The sequence below is a fragment of the Balaenoptera ricei genome, chromosome 4 (genome assembly GCF_028023285.1).
Source record: "Balaenoptera ricei isolate mBalRic1 chromosome 4, mBalRic1.hap2, whole genome shotgun sequence".
In the NCBI taxonomy this organism is placed as follows: domain Eukaryota; kingdom Metazoa; phylum Chordata; class Mammalia; order Artiodactyla; family Balaenopteridae; genus Balaenoptera; species Balaenoptera ricei.
Genome location: NC_082642.1, coordinates 65,345,627 through 65,373,176, shown reverse-complemented (window position 1 = coordinate 65,373,176; position 27,550 = coordinate 65,345,627). Strand labels below are relative to the sequence as shown.

General features: G+C 41.4%; 1 protein-coding gene across 1 annotated transcript; it reads right to left on the bottom strand.

Moving 5' to 3' along the window:
* Positions 1 to 201: 201 nt before the first annotated feature.
* On the bottom strand, positions 202 to 15,138 carry CLDN11 (claudin 11). The gene is made up of 3 exons (XM_059921997.1): positions 14,716 to 15,138; positions 10,998 to 11,162; positions 202 to 1,501 (listed from the first exon to the last, which is right to left on the bottom strand). Exons 1-3 carry the CDS (start codon positions 14,939 to 14,941, stop codon positions 1,269 to 1,271), a joined length of 624 nt encoding a protein of 207 aa, XP_059777980.1. The 5' UTR covers positions 14,942 to 15,138; the 3' UTR covers positions 202 to 1,268.
* Between the last annotated feature and the right edge of the window lie 12,412 nt (positions 15,139 to 27,550).

Below are 27,550 nucleotides of genomic sequence, written 5' to 3'. Positions count from 1 at the left end.
CATTTTTACTACCACACATTACCACCACGATACCGTGAATAAAATATAACTTTTCAATTATTCATGGCAGGGCAGAATGACTTGTTCTTGAACCCCTGACCAGATTCCCTATAAATTACTAGTAGAGATTAATGAAAAATTTTTCAATTGATGGATGATACCTCTGGATACAACAGAATATTAAAGGCCAGTTTTGCAGACAGTCCGTTATTTTATTGCACAGATTTCATTTAAAGAACAAAATGCACCATTAATGTTTGGAGAGTTTGGGGTCTCAGATACTGATACACCATCAGTGTTTGCACCCATAAAGCCAAATTCAACAGTACAATTTATGTTAAACAATATCGCTTCAAGGCAGCTAACAGAATGAAAATAGAGAGAAATGGGGAAAAGCTTCTAAAATGTGTTAAATTGAAGCACATGCAAGTGTAGGATTCAAAACTACATCATACAAACCTGGAAATCAAAAACGTTTTGTGGAATGTCAGTTAGCGTTATACTCACTTGTACTGTTACTTATGGTATCATTAAAGTCTATTTGGTTCATTTCCTTCATACTGATGAATTGAGAATTTCAGGAAAACCATGGTTATAAAAATGAGCAATCTTGAAAAAGTATGTACAGATAAATGTAAAATCACAAACTAAAAAATATCTCCACCCCTTGCCCTCAACTTACAAAAGGGAAACTTTCCCATGGAGGGAAAGTTCCACAATTCCCCTCCCTTCCCCACCCCATGTTCCCAACTCTATCTTTTTCTATTGGTTATAACTAAGTGACCTTGGAGCTGAGAGAGGAGGGAGGGAACAGAGAGGCATCTTTATGAGGCTCCCATTGTCATCTGTAACAGTTTGAAAGTGTCTTTTATTTCTCTCCCCACACCCAACTCAGCAATGTTTGCAAGATATTTAAAAGTTAAAGAGAGAGGGAAATTTTTTTCATATATACATATATATATATATATATATATATATATATATATATATGTATATATATATATATGACAAAGGAATGCCCCAGAAAAGAGCTAATAGTGGGCAAAACCATGGAAAAAGTGTGTGGCATCTGAGCTAAAGATTTCTTTTAAGGCAACAAAAGGAGAGGGGGTGTTAAGACTACAAAATGCCAGACAGGATGCTTTTCTAGACCTTTGGCTTTGGAGCCTGGCAGAGGAGTGGGCTTCCCACCCCCTCACTGTGGCAAGCAAACCTAGGGCCATGGGCCCAGCATCTATAGCACCTCCATGGGCAGGCTGGTGGCTCTCTTATACATGGGCGCTCTTGGCATGAGTGGGGGAACTGGAGCCCGAAGAGTAGTAGAAACGGTTTTCACCGAACGACTGGGCATCTCCGGCGCAGCAGATGATGACACAGCCACCCACAAGGCACAGCACAGCACCGATCCAGCCCGCGTACAGGGAGTAGCCAAAGCTCACGATGGTGGTCTCACGGTGGGCGCACACAGGAAACCAGATGGTGGCGACAATGGCACAGAGAGCTGGGGAGACACGGAGAGGGCTGTGACTGGGCATCCCCATCACACACCAGCAGCGGGCAGGTTGCCCTTCACTCCACATGCCCACCCCTCTGGCTTCCAACCAACTCCAAAACCTCAATACACTCAGCTCTGCTCCCGCAGGGGCAATCTGAACCTAAAGGTTTGACTCCATGGAATAAGCTGATCAAAAGCTTGTACCAAACTGCTAGGTCCTTATTTTTTCAACAGGTGGCGGAGACAAAAGAACTCTGATGTAAAAACCTAGAAATAAATCATTTAAGCCCCAAAAAATATGTATTTGTATTTATTTATATATCTTGACTTTATATACCTATAGTTATACTTCTACTCTTACACTTACCTAATTGCATTATAATTATCTCTTTACATGTTTACTTCCCATTCCAAGTTCTGAGTTCCTTGAAGGCAGGGCCCATGCCTTATGTTTGTAAAGTCAGAGTTTAGCTCAGTACAAAGCACAGAGTATGTGCTCAGTGCATACCAGTTGAATGACTGGATGACCTGAGCTATTCGAAAATGAGAAACAAGACAGTGCCCACTCCAATTTCCACTCTATTCTTTCAATTTGGTCAATTCATAGTACAAAGACCGGAAGAAGCTATGGAAGTTCTCTTGCTGTGGTGAGTACTGCCAGACATCAGTGGAGTATCGGCTAAGAGTCTGAGTTTGTATTATGCTGCTCACAATCACAAAATCTCCATACACACATGAACAGTTCTCAGAGTAAAAGAAGTTACCTATTCAAGGGTTGTGACCCATCACAGCAAATATCATCATCATAAGAAATAGCCTCAAAAGAAAAAAAAAAAAAGAAATTGCCTCTACATCATTTAGTTCTTCCCCTCCTCCCAAGCATAGAAAAAAACAGGGCAGGCAGGAGCCTATAAAGACTTGAAAAAACATTTTAAACCTCTACACTAGCACTGTCAAATAGGGTAGCTACAAGCTACATGGGCTATTGAACATTTCTTATGAGGCTAGTGAGACTGAAAACCAAATTTTGAATTTTAATTAATCTAAATTTAAATGAACACATGTAGCTAGTGGCTAATGTACTACACAACAACGCTCTAGACAAAGTAACTCTATTCTTCTTTTGGTATCATCTGATCTCTCACAGCTACAGCAGGACAGAAATTTTAGTTAAAGATGTAGGTTGGGATGGCACATTAAAGTTGACAGACCAAAAAGTAATAATAATAATAATAAGGTTTCTAATTGTTAGTCATAAAGCCTTTGATAAATTCATGGCAGGGCATTGCACTGTTTGCTACCTGGGGTACCCTTGTCACTTTCAACCCAGCAAGCTTTTTTCTGATTTCTGCTCATACTGAGTAATTTTCTAACTTACTTCTATGCCCACAGAGAAAAAAATGTAATTTTTCTTTAACATAGCACTCAAATCTAACAGCCCTGTACATTAGTTCTAAACTGAAGAAAAGATTTAAGTCTTACCCATTTTGAAAGACCTTTTAGACTATCTCATTGCACTTGTGTAGCTTGTAACATAGGGTTTTGTTGACAACACACTAAGCCCATCCCCACAAGGTGTGTATAGATATATATAAAGAGATGTGATTCCTGTCCTAAAAAAGTATAGATCCCAAGTGGAAGTCAGAAGTAAGAAAGTTAATTTGGGGGCTTTGAATTGCTCCAACTGGCTTTCTAACAGCCTAAATTCATTCCATTAACTGTGAACTATTCATATATTTAAGCAGTTTATATGTTGATAGATTATCTAAGAAGCTAAAATCTATCCACATGTTAATAGCTTCACTTAAAGAGTAAAGCACCATCATGCCAGCTTCTGTAATATTTTTATACGAGATACCATAAGAAGATGTATTTTCCTTCTGTGAATAGAGTATTCTCAAGAACACTAGTTGATCTGGTTGATGGAACCTTCCCTTTCCAACGCAGGGCTTTGAATACTTAAGATACATTTTTTTTCTTTCTCTTCCTCTGGCCACAGATTCCAAATCTGGCACTCTTGGAGAACTGCTTGGCTATTGTCATAGTTATACTCTCAGTGAGGCACAGAGAAACGCCTTTTCTCTATCATGAAAGGGGCACAAGCTTTTTCTAGAGTGTTTGAGCCAGAAAGAATTCCTCTAGATTCTTCATATCAAGACACAATCCAGCTACACACCCCTAGATGCCAAAAAGGGGCATTCGTTCTGATATGGGCAAAACCAGCAACCTAGCAAGGGCTTCCAAACACCCAAGCTTGATTAGAGGGAAAAGTGAGGAGGGAAAAGCCGAATTCCATAGGGAAAAAAAAAAAGATTTGATTCCCAGTTGATTTGGTTGAATCCAATTGATCTTTCCTATAAACTATTAACTGGATTCAAAACAGGTTATGGTTCAAATTAAGTTTTACGTTTTTCAATTACTTTGTATTTATATATACCACACACACACACACACACACAAACAAAAGCATTCTCCACATTTCATTTAAACCTCACTTAACTTGCAGGTTGGTTTAGATTTTATAGAATAAGATTTAAAAGTTGCCTCTAATTTCACTGAATTCTTTCCCTTTTCCTAAGCAAAGTAATAAAGCTAGGTTATTTTCACGTAGGGAAAGAATCAGGCTTGCTATTCAAAAGTAATTATCAGTCTTGATTTTGAATGTTCTAGAGATTTTGTTAGATTTTATTCCTATATAGTTCACTAGAAAAAGGAAAAATCATAAAAATGTCAACATTGAACTTATAGGACTGGGTGAGTGAATGGGTGGGTGGATGGACAGACAGATGGATAGATGAGAGGTAGATTCATTTCCAGTCTATTCTCCACCTCATCTACACCAAAACTGACTTCCAAAATTATAAAACTTTAATGTGACTTTAACACACTCAAAGCTACAAGCTCATGATTTGCCTCATTAAAGATTTCCTTCTTTTACAATCCATGCAAAACAAGGCAAATGAGCACCAGCAGGATCTTTATTTCCCAGTAGATAATTGAACTCTGGGTGGAATTCCTGTGGCTCTCAAAGATGAACCACATCAAAAACCACTAGAAGATGACAGACTGCCACACAACATAAAGGGAATGAGAGGTTCACTGGGAACAGTGACCTTCAACTGAACTCACAATGAAGAATGTTTAAAAACTAAAAAAGGAGTTTACTCAATTTCAGCATGGTTTGAAGGGAAAGGGGATTTACTGATTTACTAGTTTTAATCAGTAAAGTTAAAAATGCAAGTCATATCATACTCAACTAAAAGATGTGACATATTAATGGAACTGGCAGTAATTTGGGGCTTTCTTAAAGACATAGGAGGCCTGCTAGAATTATTTTTATTCGCAGACACAAACACACACACATACAAAGAGTTTGTAATGATTCTCTCCATACTTGGGGAAAATAAAGAAAATGTTTTTCTTAAAAAGTCACAGTTACCCATAAGGTAAAGAACATTGAAGGAAGATAAAGGGAATATTCATTTCTTTTTATGTCATCAGAATTTAGTTTTAAATTAAGTCTCTAAAAATAGGACAGGGGGAATTTTAACACTTAGATTTTTCAATTTGTTTCTCCTCTTCTACCTTCAGAACATGCAACAGTTAACTGCACAAGAAGAAAAAAATTCTGCCACTTGTGGGGGAGTAGAATGTGAAAATTAGGGATATCGTCATCTGGAAAAACAAAAGAAGGAGAAGGGGAGAAGAAAGCTTCACTGGGTAGATATAGATTCATCTGGACTTGGTCCTCTCACAAGCAGAATTCCTTGCTCTTCATAGAATAAAATTGTTTGCTCTTTTTGATAAATTTCAAATAGTTTAAATATAATCAGTTCTTTAGTTGATAGGAAATACCCTTATTAAAAGTTAGCAATGATCTTGATGTAGCCAAACACAGAATATATTTGGGAAGGCAGTTTAAGAGCAATGAAATGTAAGTGTAGCTTTTCATCTATTTAGGGATTAGATGACACAGGGTAATACATGGAGTTAAATAAATGTGATGAAGTTAAATAAAATTGGTACAGGTGTGTTTGGCTTTGGAGGTAACAACTTAGAGAGAGAGCGAGAGAAGGACAGACAGACAAAGAACCCAGAAAGACGGAAGAGCAGCAGACCCTGACATTTCTTCCTTCCTCCAATGAACACCTCTGTTTTCAGGCTTTGTCACTTTCAGTACTAAGCACTGAAAGAACTTTTAAAGGTATCATTTCCAGCACAAAGCAATATTTTCATTAAAATAACTTAAATTACTCTGACTTACATTAGTAATACTGGAAAAAATCTTCCTTGATCTGATATCTGAGATTTGCTTCAAAAAAATCTGCGGACTGGGAGAAAAGTAGACGTATAGAGACGAAGCAGATTGAGTGTGAGTTGATCATTATTGGGAATGAGTTTGGATTCACAGGGGTTCATTACACTAGCCTCTACTTTTGTGTATGTTTCAAATTTTCCACAACACCTTTTCTTAAAATCCCCCTCCATTAGGTATTTGTAATGAGGTGGATGGAGTTAGAGTCTGTCATACAGAGTGAAGTAAGTCAGAAAGAGAAAAACAAATACAGTATGCTAACACATATATATGGAATCTAAGGGGAAAAAAAAGGTCATGAAGAACCTAGTGGCAAGATGGGAATAAAGACACAGACCTACTAAAGAATGGACTTGAGGATATGGGGAGGGGGAGAGTTGAGATGTGACAGGGTGTGAGAGTGTCATGGACATATATACACTACCAAATGTAAAATAGATAGCTAGTGGGAAGCAGCCACATAGCACAGGGATATCAGCTCGGTGCTTTGTGACCGCCTGGGGGGGTGGGATGGGGAGGGTGGGAGGGAGGGAGATGCGGGAGGGAGGAGATATGGGGATATATGTATATGTATAGCTGATTCACTTTGTTATAAAGCAGAAACTAACACACCATTGTGAAGCAATTATACTTCAATAAAGATGTTTAAAAAAAAAAAAAAAATCCCCCTCCATTTAACATTTTACAATGCACCGAACGCCATCTTCCGCAATTGATGCTATTATGTCATACAATCTAACTAGCGATTCACTTTAGCTTTTCACAAAGAAGCCAGTTAACTCAAGACAACAAGTAATCAGATTTCTAACCAGCTGTTGGTTGGAGTCATATGTATTTGTTGTTTCCTTATAATTTGAAACCAGAAAATTTTTTCTCTTTCTTTTTTTCATTTGTCACTGTCTAAATTTTGACTTAAGAAAACAGCTGCCAAAGGACACAGGCCTGTATGCAATGACTTTGATGAAGATCTAATATTTACAACAATCATCAAGTCAATGGAATATTTGAGTACATTATTTTCCTGGCCTGCTTTCAGCACTTTTTTTCCCTTTATTTCTATTCCACACATCGTTATCTCTTTTTTTCCTACAATCTTTTTTAAAAGCCAGCTTCATGGTTATTTGTTAATTTTTTAAAAAACACTGAAGTTAGAGACAGTAAAGACCTCATAAAGCACTTAATTCCTCCAATTTTACTAATAAGGTCATTTTAAGCCACAACCATACTAAGATGCTACATCCTTTCTTCTACTCACATGAAATTTGATTTAGATTAGGAAATTTGTGTAAAGTTAATGAGTTTGAAAGAAGACTTTTTCTATTATCTCAATACTCCGGGATTAAGGGCATCACTGTTTATTTCACACCCAAGGATTCCCAGTCCCCCTAGGACATCCGATTCTCTGCGTGTGACAAGCTCAATTTTTCCCACATTTGCATATACCCTTTATTTTACGGCACTTTCATTATTAGCCTATAAGTTCCAAGTTGAAAACTTTTTCCCAATACAAACAGGATTCCTGAGGCCATACTTTTTAAAAGGAGGAGAGAAGACGAAGGATTCCACTTAGGAAGGAAAACACATTTCCTTTCCTTCCATTCCCTACCCCATCTCCCCAAGAAACACCCAAATCAAGTACTTTGTAATTTATAGTGAGATGAGAATTAGACTGAATCAGAACTAAGCTTGAGCGTTTTCAGTTGGGTAGCTTATCATGACTTTTCATAATGGAATAAGTCAAAAACTCAAACTATTGATCCCTACACTCTGGTTTTTACAAAGAAAGCAAAGAAAACATTTCCATTAGACCAGGATGTGACCTGGTGTTTTCAGGAACAGTTCGTCATCTCTCCTTACCAGTTCCACGTGTGGAGATGACCCTGCAGAAATTAGATGTGATGGAAGGAATACCCAGTTGCCTTCTAGGTTAGCTCTCTATTTCCTCTAAACAACAACAGCTATAAAATAGCAACCAGTTGTTGAGCACCTACTAGGCGCCAGACACCATGCACGCTAAATAACTTGCATACATCATTTCACTATTGTTACCAACCTCAGAAGTAGGCAGTATTGTCCCCATTTTATATAAAGCCTCAGAGACATTAAGTAACTGGCCCCATTCACACAGCTAGAAAGCAGTAGGTCCAAGATTTAGTACAGTTGGTCTGACTCCACATGATAAGATGAAGCATCTCAGGGCATAGATATCTCCCACCTCAGCAGGGGCTCTTGAAAAGCCACTGATTAGAATTAGATTTGCCTCCGCTCCATCCTGGATCTGAGCAGCCTGCTGCTGCTTGAACTACTCCTCTGGCTTAAGAAGTCAGCAGCATCAGGCTCCCATTCCTTCCCCTACAGCAGGAACCAAATCCTCACAACACTGAACTCAGACTCCTGAGAAGATAAGCTGTTGTACCACAGACATAATTTTTTTTAAGCTTTCTGAAAAATAATCAAAGGTTTTCAGAGTCAGGAAGAACTGATGACACTGTTTCCGGTTCCCAGGCTCCCACACCCCAGTGTGCCTGGTCCCCATTGGTCGGGGACCACACCTCAACTGGAGCACCTTTGGTGACCCCTGGGACAGAAGCCCATCCTGAGCCACACAAAGGGAGGCTTCACTCTCTCCTGCTCCTCCCACCCACTGCCCAGCAGGGGACACAAGGCACTCGGGCTCCCTGCCGAGAAGACCCCTAGGGGAGGCCAGCAGGTGCCACACTTGAGACAATGAGCTTTACATTTCCAGAGCGAGCAAGCAAGCGAGCTTGTTCCAGTCTAAACAACATCCAACCCAAAGGCAAGCCGAGACCCACTGAGAAAAAAATCCGGACAGGAGCAATCAAAGAGGACACAAGTACCGCTGGAGATGCAAGGCTACAAGAGGGCAAGGAGCAGTGCCCTCATCCCATGCTTACAGCGAGTGGCCAGAAAGGGGCAGCCTCCCTGGGGGAAGGGGTGTCAGATCACTCAATGCCGCCTCCATCGTCTCCCTCTGGGCAGCAAACAAGGGCTGAGGAGCTCACACCCATACCTGCCCACCCCTCTCACTCTCCCCTCTATGATTCTGTCTGCATCCACCAACCCACTTGAAAAAGATGGGAAAAAAACAGTATTTAATTCGTCTAGGAAATTTCAAACAACTGGTTGTTATTTTCTAATAATCATTATATTCAACTGGACAATTAAGTTGTTTTCAGGGGGGTTTTAAATACCAATTTGTCTCTGTGGCTTTGCTTTTATATCTTTATTTTCTACAGGGTTTGGGTTTGGGGTTTTCTCATGTATTCTCTTACTTGTGGATATTCTGTGCCTCTCATATGGAAGGCTAGGATTTCTAAAGATGAACACTCAACACAACGGACCCATCCTTTGGTTTTGGCATCCTCAGAGCTAAAGAGAAAGCCTTCTGGGGCTTCTGTAAGAATGTGAGGAAAGTTACAAACAACCGCAAATATCTAGGATGAGAAGGGTTTCACCTGGATTCTGCAAACCAGTTTACTTGTAGAGCTTTTGTCTACCTACTGGAAAGGGAGTTCAGATACAAAGATCTGACCACCGAAAAGCACTACAAGGAAGGACCCTGTGAGTTGGATGAAGCGCAGGATGTTGATTGTGTGTTCCGTGTGGCACTCCCACACAAATTCTTTGTGGCTGGAACCAAAATGTCCATGCCCAAATTCTTCTCTGGAAATTACAGAGAAATTTCAGAGGTAATTTCAGAGGTAATTCTTCTCTGGAAATTACAGAGGTAATTTCACTCCTATTAACACACACACACACACACACACACACACACACGCAAGCCCCTCCTCTGAATTCTCCGTGGCTTCACAAGCCTCTAAAAACCTCCATCCCTTTGCAATCAAGGGAAACCTTACCCCTATGTCTCATGTCTCCTCACCTCACCGGTGTCACTGTGTGTGACCATCACTAAGTGGCACTGATCCACACAGAACCTTGGCTCCTTACCTTTCCCCCTCAAACACATGGTCTGATACCAGTTTGGGGATGGGAATTTCCTGTCCCACGAGAACATGATTTATACCTAACTCATATCCAAACCAATATCTCCTCACAATGTGTCAGGGCACTTGGCAACAAGAGCTGCTGTTCTTAAAATGCATGTCAGAGAGTAGAGCTAGAAGGACCCTCCCTAGGTTGTTAAATCAAGACCCCCGGGTGCAGGTGTAATCAGGAACACTGAACAAGCACATGTCGTGTCCTTGGCCTGAGCTGTCCCTCTCTCCGATCCATGACCTGACCACCTTCTATCCAACTCTCAAAATTCATCGCTAGGGTCCTCTGCTCTGGAAAACTCCTCCAGTCTGGATCAGGTGCCTTCCTATGTGTGTGCACAGCCTGTGTACCTTTTTTAGGTGAGCACGTACCACACTATATCAAGATGTCCACGTACACTCAAAGCAGAGACTACCTCCTTTTTTTCCAATATCCCCAGTGCCTACCATAGTTCCTGGCACTCAGCAGGTGCTCAGTGGATGCTTACTGAATAAAAGATGGAATCATCACCTAGTGATCTACCACCCTCAGCGTCTTACTTTTATCTTGCCCTCCTCTGTCTCTGGTCTTTCTTTATAGGGTAACTGAAGTTCCCAATCCTGGTTGCCCTCAAGAGTCACCTGGGAAGCTTTCAAAAAATATATTTGCCTGGTCTGATGCCCAGAAATTCTGACTCAATGGACCTGCAGTGGGACCTGGACACAGGTGTTTCCAAAAAGGTATTCCATCGTGAAGCCTGAGTGGAGAGCTGCCCTGTAACTCTCTTCTGCCTTCTGTTCTCTCTCTTAGGTATACCCTCAAAATCCTTTTTGTTTGGTTTTTTTTAACTTTTTTTTTCCTTGGCGGCGCCAAACAGCCTGTGGGATCTCAGTTCCCGGACCAGGGATCGAACCTGCACCCCCTGCGGTGGACGCACAGAGCCCTAACCACTGGACCGCCAGGGAAGTCCCTTAACTTACTTTTATGTTCAGTGACTCCCACAGACATTACTTATCCCTCTGCATCAACCGCCCAAGAAACATAAAGGGAAACACATTGTGGGGGGCTTTTCCCCCAGTGGATTCACATGCCTTCCTCGCACTCGTCTCTTGAACTCGATGAAGCAGCAGCAAGACCCGAGATTCTTCAGGTTCGCTGGGAGTTGGGGTGCTCTACGGAAAGCTGTCTTACCCAGCAGAATGAGTATGACGCCAGCCAGCTGGGCCCGCCTGTACTTGGCCACGCCAGGCTCTTGGCCCATTCGGATGCAGGGGAGGACCGTCAGCAGCAGGAGAATGGCCGGCAGACCCAGGACTGAGGCAGCGATCATCAGGGCTCGGCAGGCCTGCACGTAGCCTGGGAACAAGAGCGCAGACAGGGTGGGTTAGGCCACGGGTCCCCTTGGATCCTCAATCCTGCCTCACGGGAATTCAGCACCATCTGCCTTCCTCCCTCTTGCCCCACTCCAGGACTTATAATGTGTTAAACGTTGTCCAAGATCACTTTGCAGGTTCAACTTTTAAAGTGACTCAGTGACAAAAAAAGGAAGGTTGGGGGCTGGAGAGACTGGATGGGGATCCCTGGTTTAGACCACTCATCCAAGCTTCCGAGATGAAGAGGCCAAGAGTACAATTACACTGTTACATCACCTTGTGAAAAAATTCAGATTAAAATTCAAATCTTCGAAGAAGTCTCCTGTGATGGTCTGTGTTGATCCCAGCCTGCTGTTGATATGCTCTACCTGTGTGACCTTGGGCAAGTGTCTCGACACTTTCCTCACCTATAGAGTAAAAATAATAATAGTACCTACATCTCTCCAATGGAATTCAACTGAGATTAAATTCGTTAATTCATGAAGTGCTCAGAACAGTGCCTAGCACATGCTAAGTACTCCAAAAAGGGTCAGCTATTATTACTGGTATTCCTAATATTACTCTGTGTCAAGGCAGTACTTTTATCTCCAGGTGTACTAGGTGATTTTGTCCCTTAACCATGTGCTTTTAATTCACATTGTGTATAAACAGCATGTGGCCCTCTAGACTAAGCTAAGACTCAGGCTTCCTCTCTTGATATCTCCCCAGATGCTGCTTGCTCATGAATCCTGTCCCCTATAGATGGTCAGGTGCCATCTCCTGCCTCCCCGACTGTGCCCTGGGCATGCTTCCACAATGGTCCATTTTCCATAAAGGCATCTCTCCAGCCCCAGGGATTCCCAGAAGGCAGACACCTGCCTTGGTCTTCATGGAGTTAACACAGTGCCCACAACAGATGATGTAAACATACAATTATGAATGAAGGAATTAACGAGTTGAAGAATGAGAGTGGAGCAAAGCTACCTGAACTTTATACTGTCAAATAAAATGCCAGGTAACTACTTTATTAAGAAACAGATTATAATATGTGCAATATTTATGTAAAATAAATCTGACAAGGTGCTGGGAGAATATGACACACTTAAATGTATCGTTTCTCACTAAAACACTCTCCCTCCTTCAAAAAAAAGGGCGTGGGGGAGTTGTAACTCTCCCTCTTGACTCAGAGGAAAGTAGAGCTAGTGGCCTGGGGGAAGCAGAGTTAATGGCAAACCCAGAAACAAGCCCCAGCTTCTGCCTCATGTGCCAGGACCCTCACACCAAATCCGGCCAGCCTACCTGTGCACCAAGACCCAACTGCAAGATTGCCTCTTAACAAGATGCGTTTTGCCAGAATTCAGACTCCACAAGGGGCACGCTCCCAACAATTGCCCAACTCAGTTTCTTCTGAATTAAGGGTAATCAATCAATCAAGTATCTGTTGACTTGAAGACCCCCAGAAAGGAGCCACAGGAGGTCTGAGGCAAGACCTCTGACCTCAGCACTAAGCCCCTGCGACTGGTCAGAGAACCAGGGCTGGCATAAAGGAGAGTCAGCTAGCCACCCGGATTCTGAAATTCATGGCACAGTCTGTGAACATGCTAGGTGCCAAGGCCACATTTGAGAATCTAAAGATGGAGACTGAGGTCTGTCCCTGTCCCCACCTACAGTGTGAGGGAGGGGACCACAGGAAGGATTAGGCCCTCCCTAAAATGTACTCCCTCTGTAGGATGGTCTATGTTCTCTAAAAATAAACCACTTGTCACTGGATGCTCAGCAAACTTAATTTCAGGAGAAAGGAAGCAGAGAGTAATTTTATGCTTCAAGTCAGATTCTTAAAAATACCATGCCCGGCTTTTAATAAAAAATAGAGCTACCATTTATGGAGCCTCTACTACATCTAAGGAGGCTTACATTTCTCATCTCATTTAATCCCCAAAACAACTCTGAAAGATAGGGGGTTGGTTTCATTTTAATTTTTAAAAGAAGACAACTGGGGTTCATAGAGGCTAGGAACTTGTCCCAAATCACTCGGATGGTGAGCACTGGATCCCAGAGTCTGACCCAGGTCTACCAACGGCAGCTTTAACTAAAGGTGGGTCCACATCTGGGTTCCCCAGACCTCTGTCATTCTGCAAGTCCAAAATGGAGGGCAGGACTGGCACGCACTGTGCGTACCTGCTGTGTGTCAGGGGCAGTGCCAGGTGCAGGGGAAGATGCAAAGAGGGTAGGATGCTATCTATATCTTTGAGGAATTTAAAATGTGGTAGGAGAACTTGACTCACAAACAATGAACAGAAAAGTCGAAACGTTCACTGACGGGGATAGGGGTCAAATACCAGGGTTGCAAGGAGGAAGGGCGGAGAGATTCCGACTACAAGGACCTGGAAATAGGAAGCACTTGAGGTGAGGCTTAAAGAGGGGCAGTCTTCGGGAGAGAAAGGCTCATCCAGGAGAAGGCCAAAGCCAAAGTCTCCCAGACTGGCGGCCTCGGGGGCCAGTTACTCCAGCCGGCCGACCGCCCAGTTACTCCACTTGTTAAGGAAACCGGGATAGGCCTTTAAAGGCGCACCATCCTCAAAGGCTAGCGAGACAGTCGTGCTTAGGCCTGGGCCGGGATAAGCCAAGATTCCGAGCAGAAATCCTGAAGGGGCTCCGGAGACCTTGCCAATCATCCAACTGGCTCGAGGTTTAAATTTGAACTGAAACTTGCCCAGAATTTTTCAACGGGGCAGCAAGTTAAGATTCGGCACCGGCTGGCGTCGGGGAAGGTGGAAACTACGCAACTCTTTCCTCCCCTCCCCACTCTGAGGCACAGCCATAGGGGAGGGGGCGACCCGCGGAGGTGCGCCTTTTCCCAAGGTGAGTGGGCCCTCCCAGGGGCGCCCGTTCTTCCCTCTCCGATCCCAGGGTGCAGAGACTGGGAGGGGAGTCTCGGCAGGCCCGAGGACCGACGCCCTCCATTGCGGGGGCAAGGGGTGGGGGAAATGCAACGGGCCCCGGGGCCTGTGGGAACCGACTGAGCGCAGGTAGGAGGGCCCTAACTTGGCCAGGACACCTGGGCCGTCCCACAAGGACTGGGAAACTCAGCCTGCGCCTGTTCGGATAGCTGGAATGCTTTTGTTTCTCTCTTTCCTCCTCGCCTCTGCGGGTGGATTGTAACAGGGAAAGCAGGGCACCTGCAGGAGGAGGCCGGGGGATGAAGTACTTCTGATCCACCCACAGTGGGAGCACGCGGCGGGTGAGGCTACGGTAATTAACATGCACGGAGTTCCAACTATGTGTCTATGTCTCCGTTCATTACCTTCTCAGGGTGACTCGGCCAGTGGCCACCACTGTCATCCCAAATTCCAGATAAGAAAACTGAGGCTGAGAGAGGTTAAGTTCAGGGCTACCTAATTCCTCCTCAACAAAGTAGGACTGAAGGTGTCAAAAGATGCCCCAAAGTCTTCAAGCCCCCCTATGATTCTGTGAACGCTGCCTAATGCTCCCCTCCCCCGTCCAACCGGAAGGAAAGGGTTTATTTAGGACAGCCACTTGCAAGGCAGGGGCCTTACCCGGCAGGATGAGGATGTCCACCAGGGGCTTGCAGTGGTACAGCCCCGTGGCCAGGACGCAGTCGGCCCACAGCCCCTTGGAGCCCAGCTCGTCCAGCTTGCGGCAGGTGGGGATAGTGTAGCCGCAGGTCACCACCCAGTCATTGGTGGACGTGGTGACGATGATGCCGATCCAACCCACGAAGCTCGTGACGAAACCCACTACCTGCAGGCATGTGGCCACCATCGTGGCCGTCCTGGAGTCCCTGCGCCTCGCCCCTCACTAGCTGTGCCCGCGCCCGGGCTGGACGGCGCCTGCCCCGGTCCTCCTTCTCCCGCGCTGGCGAGCCGCTGGCCTGCGACGGCGAGATGCGGGATGCTGGAGGAGGCGGGAAGCCACGAGACGCAGCGAGCGCAGCTGCACGACGGGCGCGCGGCGAGGACAGCAGCGCGGCTGGGCAGCGCGCCCCCGCCCCCCTCTTTAAACCCCGCAGTCCCGGCCGGCGAGCTCCAATCCGCGACGGCCCCGGGTCCAGCAGGCCAATCGGCGGGCGGGGTCAGGAGTGGGATGTGGAGGGAAGCAGAGTTAGGGAGGGGGTGATCCCGCCGCCCCGCCGGCGAGCGTCGCACGGTTAGTGTTGGAAATAATACAATTTGGAAATAAAATAATTCGATCCAGTTCCAAGTAATGGACAGCGACAAGAGGGCCCGCGTCAGGCGCGAGTTCTATTTTGCTGCGAATTCTCTCTCTTCTTGCTGCCCCTCTCTCATCCTATCTCTGGGTCTCCGCTTCGCTCCATCCCTCCTCAGCTTCTCCCTACTCCTTCCCAGCTGAGAGCAAGGACCGTGGTACTCCCAGGAGCGCCCAGTACAGTTTTCCTCCTTGGCCCAGGATTGGGTTTTTTTGGTTTGTTTTTGTTTTTAAATACAAATTATTGGAGTATAACTGCTTCACAGTACTGTGTTAGTTTCTGTTGTACAACAAAGTGAATCAGCCATATGCATACATATATCCCCATATCCTCTCCCTCTGGAGCCTCCCTCCACCCTCCCTATCCCACCCCTCTAGGTTTCCCAAAGCACGGAGCTCATCTCCCTGTGCTATGCTGCTGCTTCCCACTAGCTATATATATAGATATATATAGATATATATAGATATCGATGCTACTCTCACTTCACCCCAGCTTCCCCCACCACCAAGTCCATTCTCTATGTCTGTGTCTTTATTCCTGCCCTGCCATTAGGTTCATCAGTACCTTTTTTTTGATTCCATATATATGTGTTAGCATACGGTATTTGTTTTTCTCTTTTGGACTTACTTCACTCTGTATGACAGACTCTAGATCCATCCACCTCACTACGAATAACTCAATTTCGTTTCTTTTTATGGCTGAGTAATATTCCATTGTCAGCCCAGGATGGTAACTGATGAGCTGAGAATTGCCCTAAGAAACAGACTTGAAGCATTCAGCATACCATAGTTACTGGTAGAAAGAAAATGGTCCTTTGCCCGTGGTCAAAAATCATCAGAGGTGGCCATGGCCAGAGTAATGGTAACAACAACAATAGCAACTCACATTTATGCAGCTGTCATGTACCATGTGCATGCGTTTATACTTTATAAATTATCTCATTTAATTCTCTTAGCAACCCTTTATGGTAGGAACGATTGTTTACACATAATACTCATGAAGAAACAGCATGAGAGAGGTTAAGTTGCCCAAGTTCACATAACAAGGAAGGGGTAGCCTGCATGAGCCCATCGCAACCCACCTCACTAACCATTCCTGGGAACCTGTCCCGATTGTCACTTTCTGAAAATTCCTAAAGGGCTCAAGTGTCTCATTTTTGACATTAAAAGCTAGGCTGACAGCTCCTGCTCACTGTAGATAAGTTAGTATCTGCACTCCACTGAGAACACTGCCTAGCCTAGAGTGAGTGCTCTGCAAGTGTAAGCTGTCTCATCATCATCACCATCATCACCATCACCATCATCACCATCATCAAGCCACCTTCTCTCCATGCATTCAAGTAAGACCTATTATATGTACTTTTCTATGATGTAGAGAAGTCGTCCTTGGGCTATATTTACATTAAACAGTTTTAACTCCCTTTGGTACATTTGGCTTATTATATCCCTCTATCAACAATTATGAGATTTAAAGATGAGAAGGATTTCAGCGAGCACAAAACTTCCTACTCAACACTCTAAGATATAGATCATAAGTCACAGGTACTAAGCTTTCCCATATCTCTGCTGGGCAAATCACCATGTCTTCTAGAGAAGACTTGCCTCAAGGAGACCCCAAAGAAATCAACTGCACAGACAGAAAAGGCTCTGTAAGAGATGAGAGAGTGTCAAGTAAAAAGCTGCAATAATCACCCAGGAGAGCACAGTGGGTAACAATGCAGGCTGCCAGGCCTCGAATCCTGTCTCCACCATTTACTAGCTGTGGATTCAAGTTACCTCACTTCTCTGGGCCTCAGTTTTCTCATTTGTAAAATGAGGGTTAAAATAGTGCCTAACTCATTGGTTTCTTGATGATTATGTGAGTTAATATACATACAGAGCTTTAAACAATGTCTGGTACAAAGTAAGGCCTCAGGGAACCTGGGCTGCTATTATATATGATATATATAATATGATTTTATATATATATATATACATACACATATATTTATATACAATTCAGAACCCTTGCTTTTGCACTCTTATGTGTTCTCCGTGAAATCATACAAGTTTGATTTGTAAGAAATACTATATTATAGGAATATGTCCCCTTTTTGAGTGAGTCATTGTGTTTGGGGCATTTCATCACCAGGGTCTATTGACCTGGATGTTTTCAGATATTCCTTATAACATAAAAAAGAGCTTTTGTAAGAAGTAAAACATAAAACCCAAGCAACATTAATTCATTAAAAAAGAAGTTATAAAATCTGCACTCTTGCGACTCCATGAGCATTTGACATTCTAACAATAAAAATTCAACCAATCATAATTCAACAATGCCCAGATCACCCACAGGTCTCACAGACACACAGAAACATCTGTAAAGGCAGATTTCAGAACTCAGGCTCTAACTGGTAGAAGGAGTTGTGAAGTTAAGATCTTGGAATTAACTTCCTGAGTTCATATTCCAACTTTATTACTTGGGCTGTCCCTTATCCTATGCAACCCTCAGGTTTTTCATCTATAAAGTGAGACTAGCAGATACCCCGATACAGTTATTGCGAGGATTAAGTGAGATAACTTTTACGAAGTACATAGCACAGTGCCCGGCACTGATGGGCGCTCATGAATGTTAGCTACTTTTAGTATTATTCACAGGCAATATTGATCGATTGGAAGTATGAGTTGCCTTTGATAAAGACTAAAACTAAAATAATTAGGTTATTGCTATCGTTATCTATTAATTGGAGAAAAAATCCTAAAATGAATGTTTAAATGATCACAGCACAGATGTACAAGAGGCCACTCAAGGGAGGCCAGCAAAATATAACCTATTTGAACGAATTAGCCATAAATAAAGAGAGAGTGTGTCCCTTGAAAAGAAAGTTGGGCAGCCATGGAAGAATAGAGAACTGGGAGCCAAGAGGCAGAGAGAGGCCGTGAGAATCCTCTATTATCCACAGGAGATGGAAATGGTATGGTGGCCACAGAATCCGAGGATGTGGTCCCTTTGGCAAGGCTCTCTGTAAAGTGGGGAAGTCCCTCAAGCTATTTTAGCCAAGGGACTTTTCCTAAAATCATCAGCATTCTTTGGCTGTGACTCTACTCCCCAAGCCCTCCTCTTCATTAGAATCTGACTTCCTATGTAGCATAACTTAATAAACTGACATTCCAGGTCTACCACAGTCCCAGGTACCCTTTCAGTTGTGAGAAGCAGTCTCTCAGGATCCAGTCACCCCAGATAAGTGAGAACAATGGATCCCCAGATTTCCCAGACGGAGGTTTTTCCAGTTAATTTTCTCCCAGAAAATTTTGCCATGCCGTCTCTTCACGTTTCTATAGTATGTAACAGAACTGGTAAAGTATACGTGAAATCTGATTCCAGGTCTTCTGACCCTAAGTCCAATATTCTTTCCATTATGAAAAATGTAAGAAGAGTCTTTCCTGTGGTCTGAGCATAAGTTCCTCAACTTATTCGAAGATATTTAAAGGGGAGGATTAGAGAGATGGTCAGTGCCCTAAACCCCAGATGTGTACTGAACAAAGGAAGCAGCCTGGTTAACTGTTCTTCTACCATTTATACCTAAAAGTAGTTAATCAAACTAAGTGTGATTCAGTTAGAGTACAAATGCATATCGTACTGGCAAATGTATTTGTTGACAAGCATCAAAAGCCCACATTGAAAGCAAAGCTTGGGCCAAAGGAGTGGGCTCGCAGCGCCTACTAGTGGTTGTCTTTTATCATTGCATAGCTGGTAAAAACATTTTCTGTGTAAAGGAGCCTATGACTCGTAGGGAAACATGATTAACCGCAAATTCCAAATGTGTGATCATTAGATCCAAGTGGAATGTACACTTATTTGTGAAAGCTTTCCTCATATATTAAAATGTATCTCTTTAGGAAACCAAACATGAAAACATAGGACATATATGAAATTACTTAAGTGAGATTATTCATTTAAAAATACTTTTAATAAGACCCCTTTTTAAAAGGAGAAATTTCTCTGGTGGATTTCGCTATTTGGTAATGCAAAAATTTCACATACACACACATTTTTAGAAACATTGTAGTACCAATTCATAGTGTAAAATAATGTATCAGACATAGGCTTTAAAAAATGAAATGCCATTTACAATATCTAAGATATGGAAACAACCTAAGTGTCCATCAGCAGGTGAATGGATAAAGATGTGGTATATATACAGTGAAATACTACTCAACCATAAAGGAAGATGACATCTTGCCATTTGTGACAATATGAATGGACCTTGAGGGTATTATGCTAAGTGAAATACATCAGACAGAGAGACAAATACTGTATTATTTCCTTCATATGTAGAATATAATAAACAAAATAAATGAACAAACCAAACAAAAACAAACATGTAGATACAGAGAATAGAGTAGTGATTATCAGAGGGGAAGAGGCAGAAGGAAGGCAAAATGGGTAAAGGAAATCAACTCTATGGTGATGGATAGAAACTAAATTTTTGGTGGGGAGCATGCTGTAGGGTATACAGAAATAGAAATATGATGTCATACACATGAAACTTATATAAATCCAAGATCAGGGCACCAACTAGCAGATTCGTGTCTGCTGAGAGTCCTCCTCCTGGTTCACCCATAGCAGTCTTCTCACTGTGTCCTCTCATGGTGGAAGGCACAAGGGAGTTCTCTGGGGTCTCTTTTTATAAGGGCACTAATCCCATTAATGAAGGCTCCATCCTCATGACTTAATCACCTCCCAAAGACCCCCAACTCCAAACATCATCACATTGGAGATTAGGTTTCAAGATATGAATTTTGGTAGGACACAAATATGCAGTCCATGACAGATGGGAATCTGAAGACAGCACAGAAGAAATCTAACTGGTCTAGGGAGTGGGCAAGAGGCCGAGTGAAGACCTAAAGTGGAGCTCTCTCCAGTAGGAGGAGGGGGTGTGTGCTACTCAGGTCTCAAGCAGGTAAATCTCTTGATTACTGAGAGATGCTGGCCTCAGTCAAGGTTTCTCCATCAAGAGAAGAGCAGCACCTTCACAAATTACTTCCATCTAGAATTTCAAATTCAACTAAGGAAAAATTTGCCTTTTCAGGGTCCCATTTCTTGGCCTTCGTGGTGCAATTAAAATACTGTTCCTTCAGAAGCCATTTTATTCCAAATTTCCCCTTTGTCCACTTGGAGATAAAGCAAAATAATGAAAAGCTTGTACCTGGGGTATAAGGTTTGAGTCCTTTCCAAAATGTTTTCTCTCTTCTGCTTTCTAACAGCCAATTCTATTTATCTGCTTCTCTACCAGAAGTTTCAGAATACATTGGATGAAATCATGTCTAATTCAACCAATGAGATCATACTTCCTGAAGAGCAGTAAAAGTCCTTAGTTTTAGCTCTAACTGGGGATCACATTTACTAAAATATAATAGTAATAAAGTATGGAAGTATGGAAAAGGAAAATAAGAAAATTAACTAGAAAGCCACACTATTAAATTTGCTTAGAAATTAAGAGCAGGTGTTTGCATTTAGCTACCTAAGGCAACAAAGTACAGAGCAATTTGTCAAACTTTGTCTTTTACTGAAAATGTAAGAACTATAAAGTGATCAAAACTATCATGTGTCATTAGTCATTCAATATATAATATAAAGTCATAGATTATGTTATCAATACTATACTGTTCCAATTTTAAAAATGGCTAGAAGAGAAGCTTATGTCTCAATCATACTAATAGTTTTTGTTGTTTGTTTCTTACATAAATAAAGATCCTATTTTATGAAATTATTCTGAATGGGAACATTCTTGGCCACCAAAGTCCCAGGGAGACATTAGAGCAGGGAGGTTAAGGGCCCTGGTTGGAACCTTGGCTCCATTACTTACTAGCTGTATGGCCTTGGGCGAGTTATTTAAGCTTTTTGATAAGTAACTCTGTTTAGAAACTAATATTCTATTTCCTACCAGTAAAATGGTATTTAAAATAGTAATTATTTCATAATAGCCATGAGAATTAAATGCATTGCTATATGTAAAATGCTTGGAGCACTAACACATAGCAAGTACTCAATAAATATTAACTTTAACACCAAAAAAAATCAGTTGATATTAAACCCGTTTGAAATTACATAATCTTTTTTTTTAATTTTTTTATTATCTGTTTTATTTTTCACTGCGTTGGGTCTTCATTGCTGCGCATGGGCTTTTCTCTAGTTGCAGAGGGGGGGCCGCTCTTCATTGAGGTGCGCGGGCTTCTCATTGCGGTGGCTTCTCTTGTTGTGGAGCACAGGCTCTAAGGGCATGGGCTTCAGTAGTTGTGGCACTCAGGTTCAGTAGTTGCGGCTCACAGGCTCTAGATCACAGGCTTAGTAGTCGTGGCGCTAAGTAGTTGCTCCACGACATGTGGGATCTTCCCAGACCGGTGCTCAAACCCGTTTCCCCTGCTTGGCAGGCAGATTCTTAACCACTGCACTACCAGGGAAGCCCTGAAATTAACATAATCTTAACCTTCATATTACACAGCAGTGAAATTCAAAATATTTCAGTCTGATGAACAAGAATTCGAAAGGAAAGCAAATTGCACCTCTTCTCTAACTATAGGATAAGGCCTTTAAAACAGCTAAGATATTTCTAGCCACTCCCCTCTTTTTGCCATTAAGATTTAACAACTAGATACAATTCCTTTTTAATCCACTGATAATATTTTTGCAGAAATTAGCTTGGCCACTGGGGGGCTCTCACAGGCTCTCATTAATGCTATATAAAAGTGATTCAATAAAAATAACTAACACAAAGAATGAACATCACCAAATACCAATAAAACAACTGATAAACCCCTTTTCAAAAGTAATTCAGCAGTATATATCAAATAGAATAAAATATGTATATTCTTTGATCCAGCTTCTAAAAGTCTATCTAAAAAATTATGATGATGATATCACTTATACGTGGAATCTAAAATACAACACAACTGAACCTGTCTACAAAAGAGAAACAGACTCTCAGACATAGAGAACGGACTTGTGGTTGCCAAGGGGGAGGGTATTAAGAGAGGAACGGATTGGAAGTTTGGGATTAGCAGATGCAAACTAGTATATATGGGATGAATTAACAACAAGGTCCTACTGTATGGCACAGGGAACTATATTCAATATCCTGTGATAAACCATAATGGAAAAGAATATGAAAAAGAATATATATATGTATTAACTGAGTCACTTTGCTGTACAGCAGAAACTAACACAACACTGTAAATAAACTATACTTCAATAAAATTTAAAAAAATAAAATAAAATTCAGTATTAGTTACCTACAAAAAATAAAATAATTATTATGAAAGTGTTCAATTAACTTTTTCAATTTACATTTCAATTAAGTGTTCAACTAAGAACTAGATGATAATGTTATAAAATATTAATTTCAAAATGGAAATTGCTAAATTTTATTTCAAAATATCTGTACAGTTGGAGACTAGTTTTTAAATATAAATAAATATATTTGGAAAATATACACTGAAATATTAACAAGCGTTCCTTGGAGTAGTGAGATTGAGGGGGTTTACTCTCTTTTGTTCTTTAGGCATTTTCCAATTTTCCATAATGAACATGAGTTGATTTTATGATGAGAAAAAAAATGTTTAATTTTTTAATTTAAAATATTTTGGGGGAATTCCCTGGTGGTCCAGTGATTAGGACTCCACGCTTCCACTGCAGTGGGGCACGGGTTCAATCCCTGGTCTGGGAACTAAGATCCCACAAGCCACACAGCAGAGCCAAAAAATAAATAAATAAAATATTTTTTAAAATTTTAAATATTCATTATTATAAGGGTCTACGAAGAGTACTCAAGTCCCTATATACTATGTGACCCTCCTGATGATTATGTGACTACCTCACCAGCAGTCCTCTTTACCTTCAGAACGTAGTTCAAGCCCTTTAGGATATAGGCTCACACAGGCCCTTTATGACACAAACCCCTCAACAACCCTTACATTTCAATTAAGTGAAATCCCCTCCACTGTGCAGCTCCCTACCCCACGCCATGTCCACACCAATCATAATGAACTCCTTGGACGTTCCTCGTAGCGGAACACCACACTTTCTGGTCCCCTATGCTTTACACCTTCATTCTGCAAGAAGTGACCTCTCCACCCAGCTACTTTGCAGTCACCCAAAATTAGCCCAAGAACCTCCTACGACAGGACTTTCCTACCTCTTCCTATGAAGTTCTGAAGGGTCCCATAAGACCTTGTGCACGCTTTTATCAAAACATAAATTACCCATACTATGCTGTCTAGTTTCTAATTTAACCATGTGGATTGTTTTCTCAGCAAGAATACTATTGCATTCATTACTAGCCTCCAACCTATCCTCATGCAGATCCTTCTACCTAGAATGCCTTCCAGCACAGCCACAGCTCACATCTAAGTTCCATCCAGGTGTCATTTGGAACAGGAACATCCCTCACCCTCCAGAGTGAGCGAAGTCTGCTCCCCATGTTCCCCTATCCCTCTGTATAGGACTGAGTCATGCTGCTTTCACATTATCTGTTCAGCTGTCTGGGAGTTCCTCAAAGGCAGAAGCTGTGCCTGACTCACTCCCCTAAGTCCAATATCTAGTAGAGTATCAGTGTCAGGCCAGGGCAAACGGTAATCATTGTCATCTGAGCTAAACACCTTCTCTTAATGCTTTCCAAACTAAAGTTCTAGCTTAATGTCTAAAACGCTGTGGTAGGGAATTCCCTATCGGTTCAGTGTTTAGGACTCTTGAGTTTTCACTGCTGGGTCCCGGGTTCGATCCCTGGTTGGGGAACTAAGATCCCACAAGCTGCATGGCCAAAAAAAAAGGGAAAAAATAAATAAAATAAACGCTGTGGTTTCAACCAACATCACTTTAGAGGAAAGTTCTCGTCCTATGCTGTGGTAAGCAACCTCTAAGATGACTCCCAGTGATCCCCACCTCCTGGTATTCACACTCTTGTGTAGTTCCTCCCACACTGTTCCAGGGTGAGTCTGAATGAACAATAGCACATGACAGAAGTGATGGTATATCACTTGCAAGATCAGGTTATAAAAAGACTGGGGCTAAATAAGAGTGGTAAGACAAATGATGAACTAGGAAACTCCAAGCTCTCATTCTTCCACAGAAACATCCAAAAAGAGAGAGAGAGAAGGAGAAAATGTCAGGACCAACTTTGTTGGTGCTCTGGAAAATAGTCAAAGGTTTATAGCAACCAAACAAATACCCAATCAAGAAAAAGCCATCTTCAAAATGATAGAAAAGTTTGGGGGCAATTTTATTCACCCTTTCGCCTTCCCACCCCAGTGCAGCAGCAGTCTTGATCTTGAAGCAGCAGCAGCCCAGTTCCCAGTTCCCTCCCTTGAACAAGAGAACAGAGCAGACTTTATTTGAAAAGCATCATGTACATCTATTCTGACATCTCTGGAGGATACTTGAACTACCGACACAAGACTCTCATCTTCAATTTGCCTAACTTGGAACTTGGAAAAATCAGTGGGCACTGCTTGTAAAAGATGCAAGGTGGACTACAGACTCACAGATGCCTGGGACAAAAGATTACAGGTATAGGAACTTTCCTGGCGGTCCAGTGGTTAAGACAATGTGCTTCCGTTGCAGGGAGCGTGGGTTCATCCCTGGTCAGGGAACTAAGATCCCGTGTGCCACATGGCCAAAAAAATAGAAGAAAAAAAAAAAAGATTACAGGTGTAAACAACCAATAGATTGTCTAAGAACTGGAGGATAAGTTAGGATGAGATTCTTTGGGAAATTAGGACATTCAAAAGCAGCTGTCTATAGGGGGAATTTAAAAAGCTACACCCATGCCCAGGCAAGCTGCATACCCAGGAAGGTCTGAAAAGGCCTTAAGTTTTCACTTTGGGCTGATTCCTAGGATCAGAGAAAGCCTACTGGAGTATTTGAAGGAGTGTTTTAACATAGAGCCAAGATGCAGAGACTGTGAGAAGTAGTTGGATTTTTTGTTTTTCTGCTTCTTTTTAAAATTTTTTGTGAGTTTTTGTTGTTGTCTTCTTTTTTAACTCCTGACATTCAAGGAAATCTGTCAAAACATTAGCTGAACATGAGCTAAAGGAACAGACACTTCCATGACCACACACAATAAGGAATAGTCTTTGCAAAATAGTGTGGAAAAATCTCAAAGCATGTGGACTACCACAGCCTACAGCAGTAATAATTAAAATAAAAAAAAAAGCAAACCCTGGGGAAGAAGGAAAATCTGATTTCCAGAGTTACTGCATTATAATTGTCAGATGCTCAACTTTCAACAACAAAAAAATCACAAGGCATACAAAAAAAGTGAAAAATATAATCCATCCAAAGAACAAATTGATAGAAACCACCGTTGAAAAAGCACAGACATTGGACTTGCTAGACAAAAACTTCAAAACAACTGTATTAAATATGCTCAAAGAGCTAAAGGAAAATCTGGACAAAGAGCTAAAGAAGTCAGGAAAACATTTTATGAACAAAATATCAATAAAGAGATAGAAATTATAAAAATAAGGCAAACATTCTGAAGCATTATGGGGCTGTCCTAGAAGAAGAAAGAAAGGGGCAAAGAGATTATTTGAAGAAATAATGTCTGAAAACCTTGCAGATATGATGAAATGCTTAAATCTACAAATCTAAGAAGCTTAATGTATTGCACATAAGATAAACTGACACATTATAATCAAACTGTTGAGAGACAAAGTCAAAGAGAGAATCTTGAAAGCAGCAAGAGAAAAGTGACATCACAAATAAGGAATCCTCAATAAGATTTACTAGCTGACTACTCAGAAGAAACCTTGGACACTAGAAGTCAGTGGAATGATGTAAAATGCCAAAAGAAAAATCTTTCAGCCAAGAAATTTATATCTGGCAAATCTGTCCTTCCAAAATGAGGGAGAAATTAAGACATTCCCAGATAAACAAAAGCTGACTACCGCTAGACCAGCCCTACAAGAAATGTTAAAAGGAATCCTTTAGATTGAAACAAAAGGACACTAGACAATAACTTGAAGAAGTAAGAAGAAATAAAGATCTCCAGTAAAGGTGAATACATGGGCAAATATAAAAGCCAGAATTATTGCAGTTTTGGTTTGTAACTACTTTTTATTTTCTAAGATGGAAATTTATAGCTTTAAAGGCATCCATTAAAAAAGATCTCAAATCAATAAGCAAGCTGTAAACTTTGAGGAACTAGAAAAAGAAGAGCAAAATAAACTCAAAACTAGTAGAAGGAAATAATATAGATTAGAGTGGAAATAAATAAAGAATATAAAAACAAGGAGAAAATTGATAAAAATCAAAAGTTGGTTCTTTGAAAAGATCAAAAACATTAACAAATCCTTAGCTAGATTGAATAAGGGGGAAAAAAGACTCAAATTCCTAAAATCAGAAGTGAAAATAGGAACATTTTTACCTATTTTACAGAAATAAAAAGGATTTTGAGAATACTGTGAACAATTGTATGCCATCAAATTAGATAACCTAGATGAAATTGACAAATTCCAAGAAATACACTATCTATGAAAAGCAACTCATGAAGAAATAGGAAATAGGTAAACCTGTAACTAGTAAGGAGATTAAATCAGCAATCAAAAACCTCCCAACAGAGCAAAGCCCAGGACCAGATGGCTTCATTGGTGAATTCTACCAAATATTGAAATAAGAGTTAACACCGATCCTTCTCAAACTCTTCCAAAACAATCAAAGCAAGAAAGAACACTTTCTAGCTCATTCTATGAAGCAGGACTAACCTAATAACAACAACAAAGACACTACAAAATAACAAAAAACAAAAAACAAAACAAACAAAAAACTACAGACCAGTATCCCTGATGAATATTGCTGCAAACATCCTCAACAAAACCCTAGCAAATCAAATTCAGCATATTAGACTGTATATAAATGTATGAAATGAACATGTACACCTTAAATTTATAGAATGTTATATGTCAAATTATTTCAAATAAATAAATAACAGCATATGAAAAGGATTATACACCATGAGCAAGTGAGATTTATTCTTGGAATGCAAAAGGAATTTCAACTTAAAACCAAGCAATGTAATATATCACAGCAATAAAATGAAGGAAAAAAAAACCTACATTATCATCTCAACTGATACAGAAAAGGCATTTGACAAAATTCAACACCCTTTCATGATAAAAAAAACAAAAACA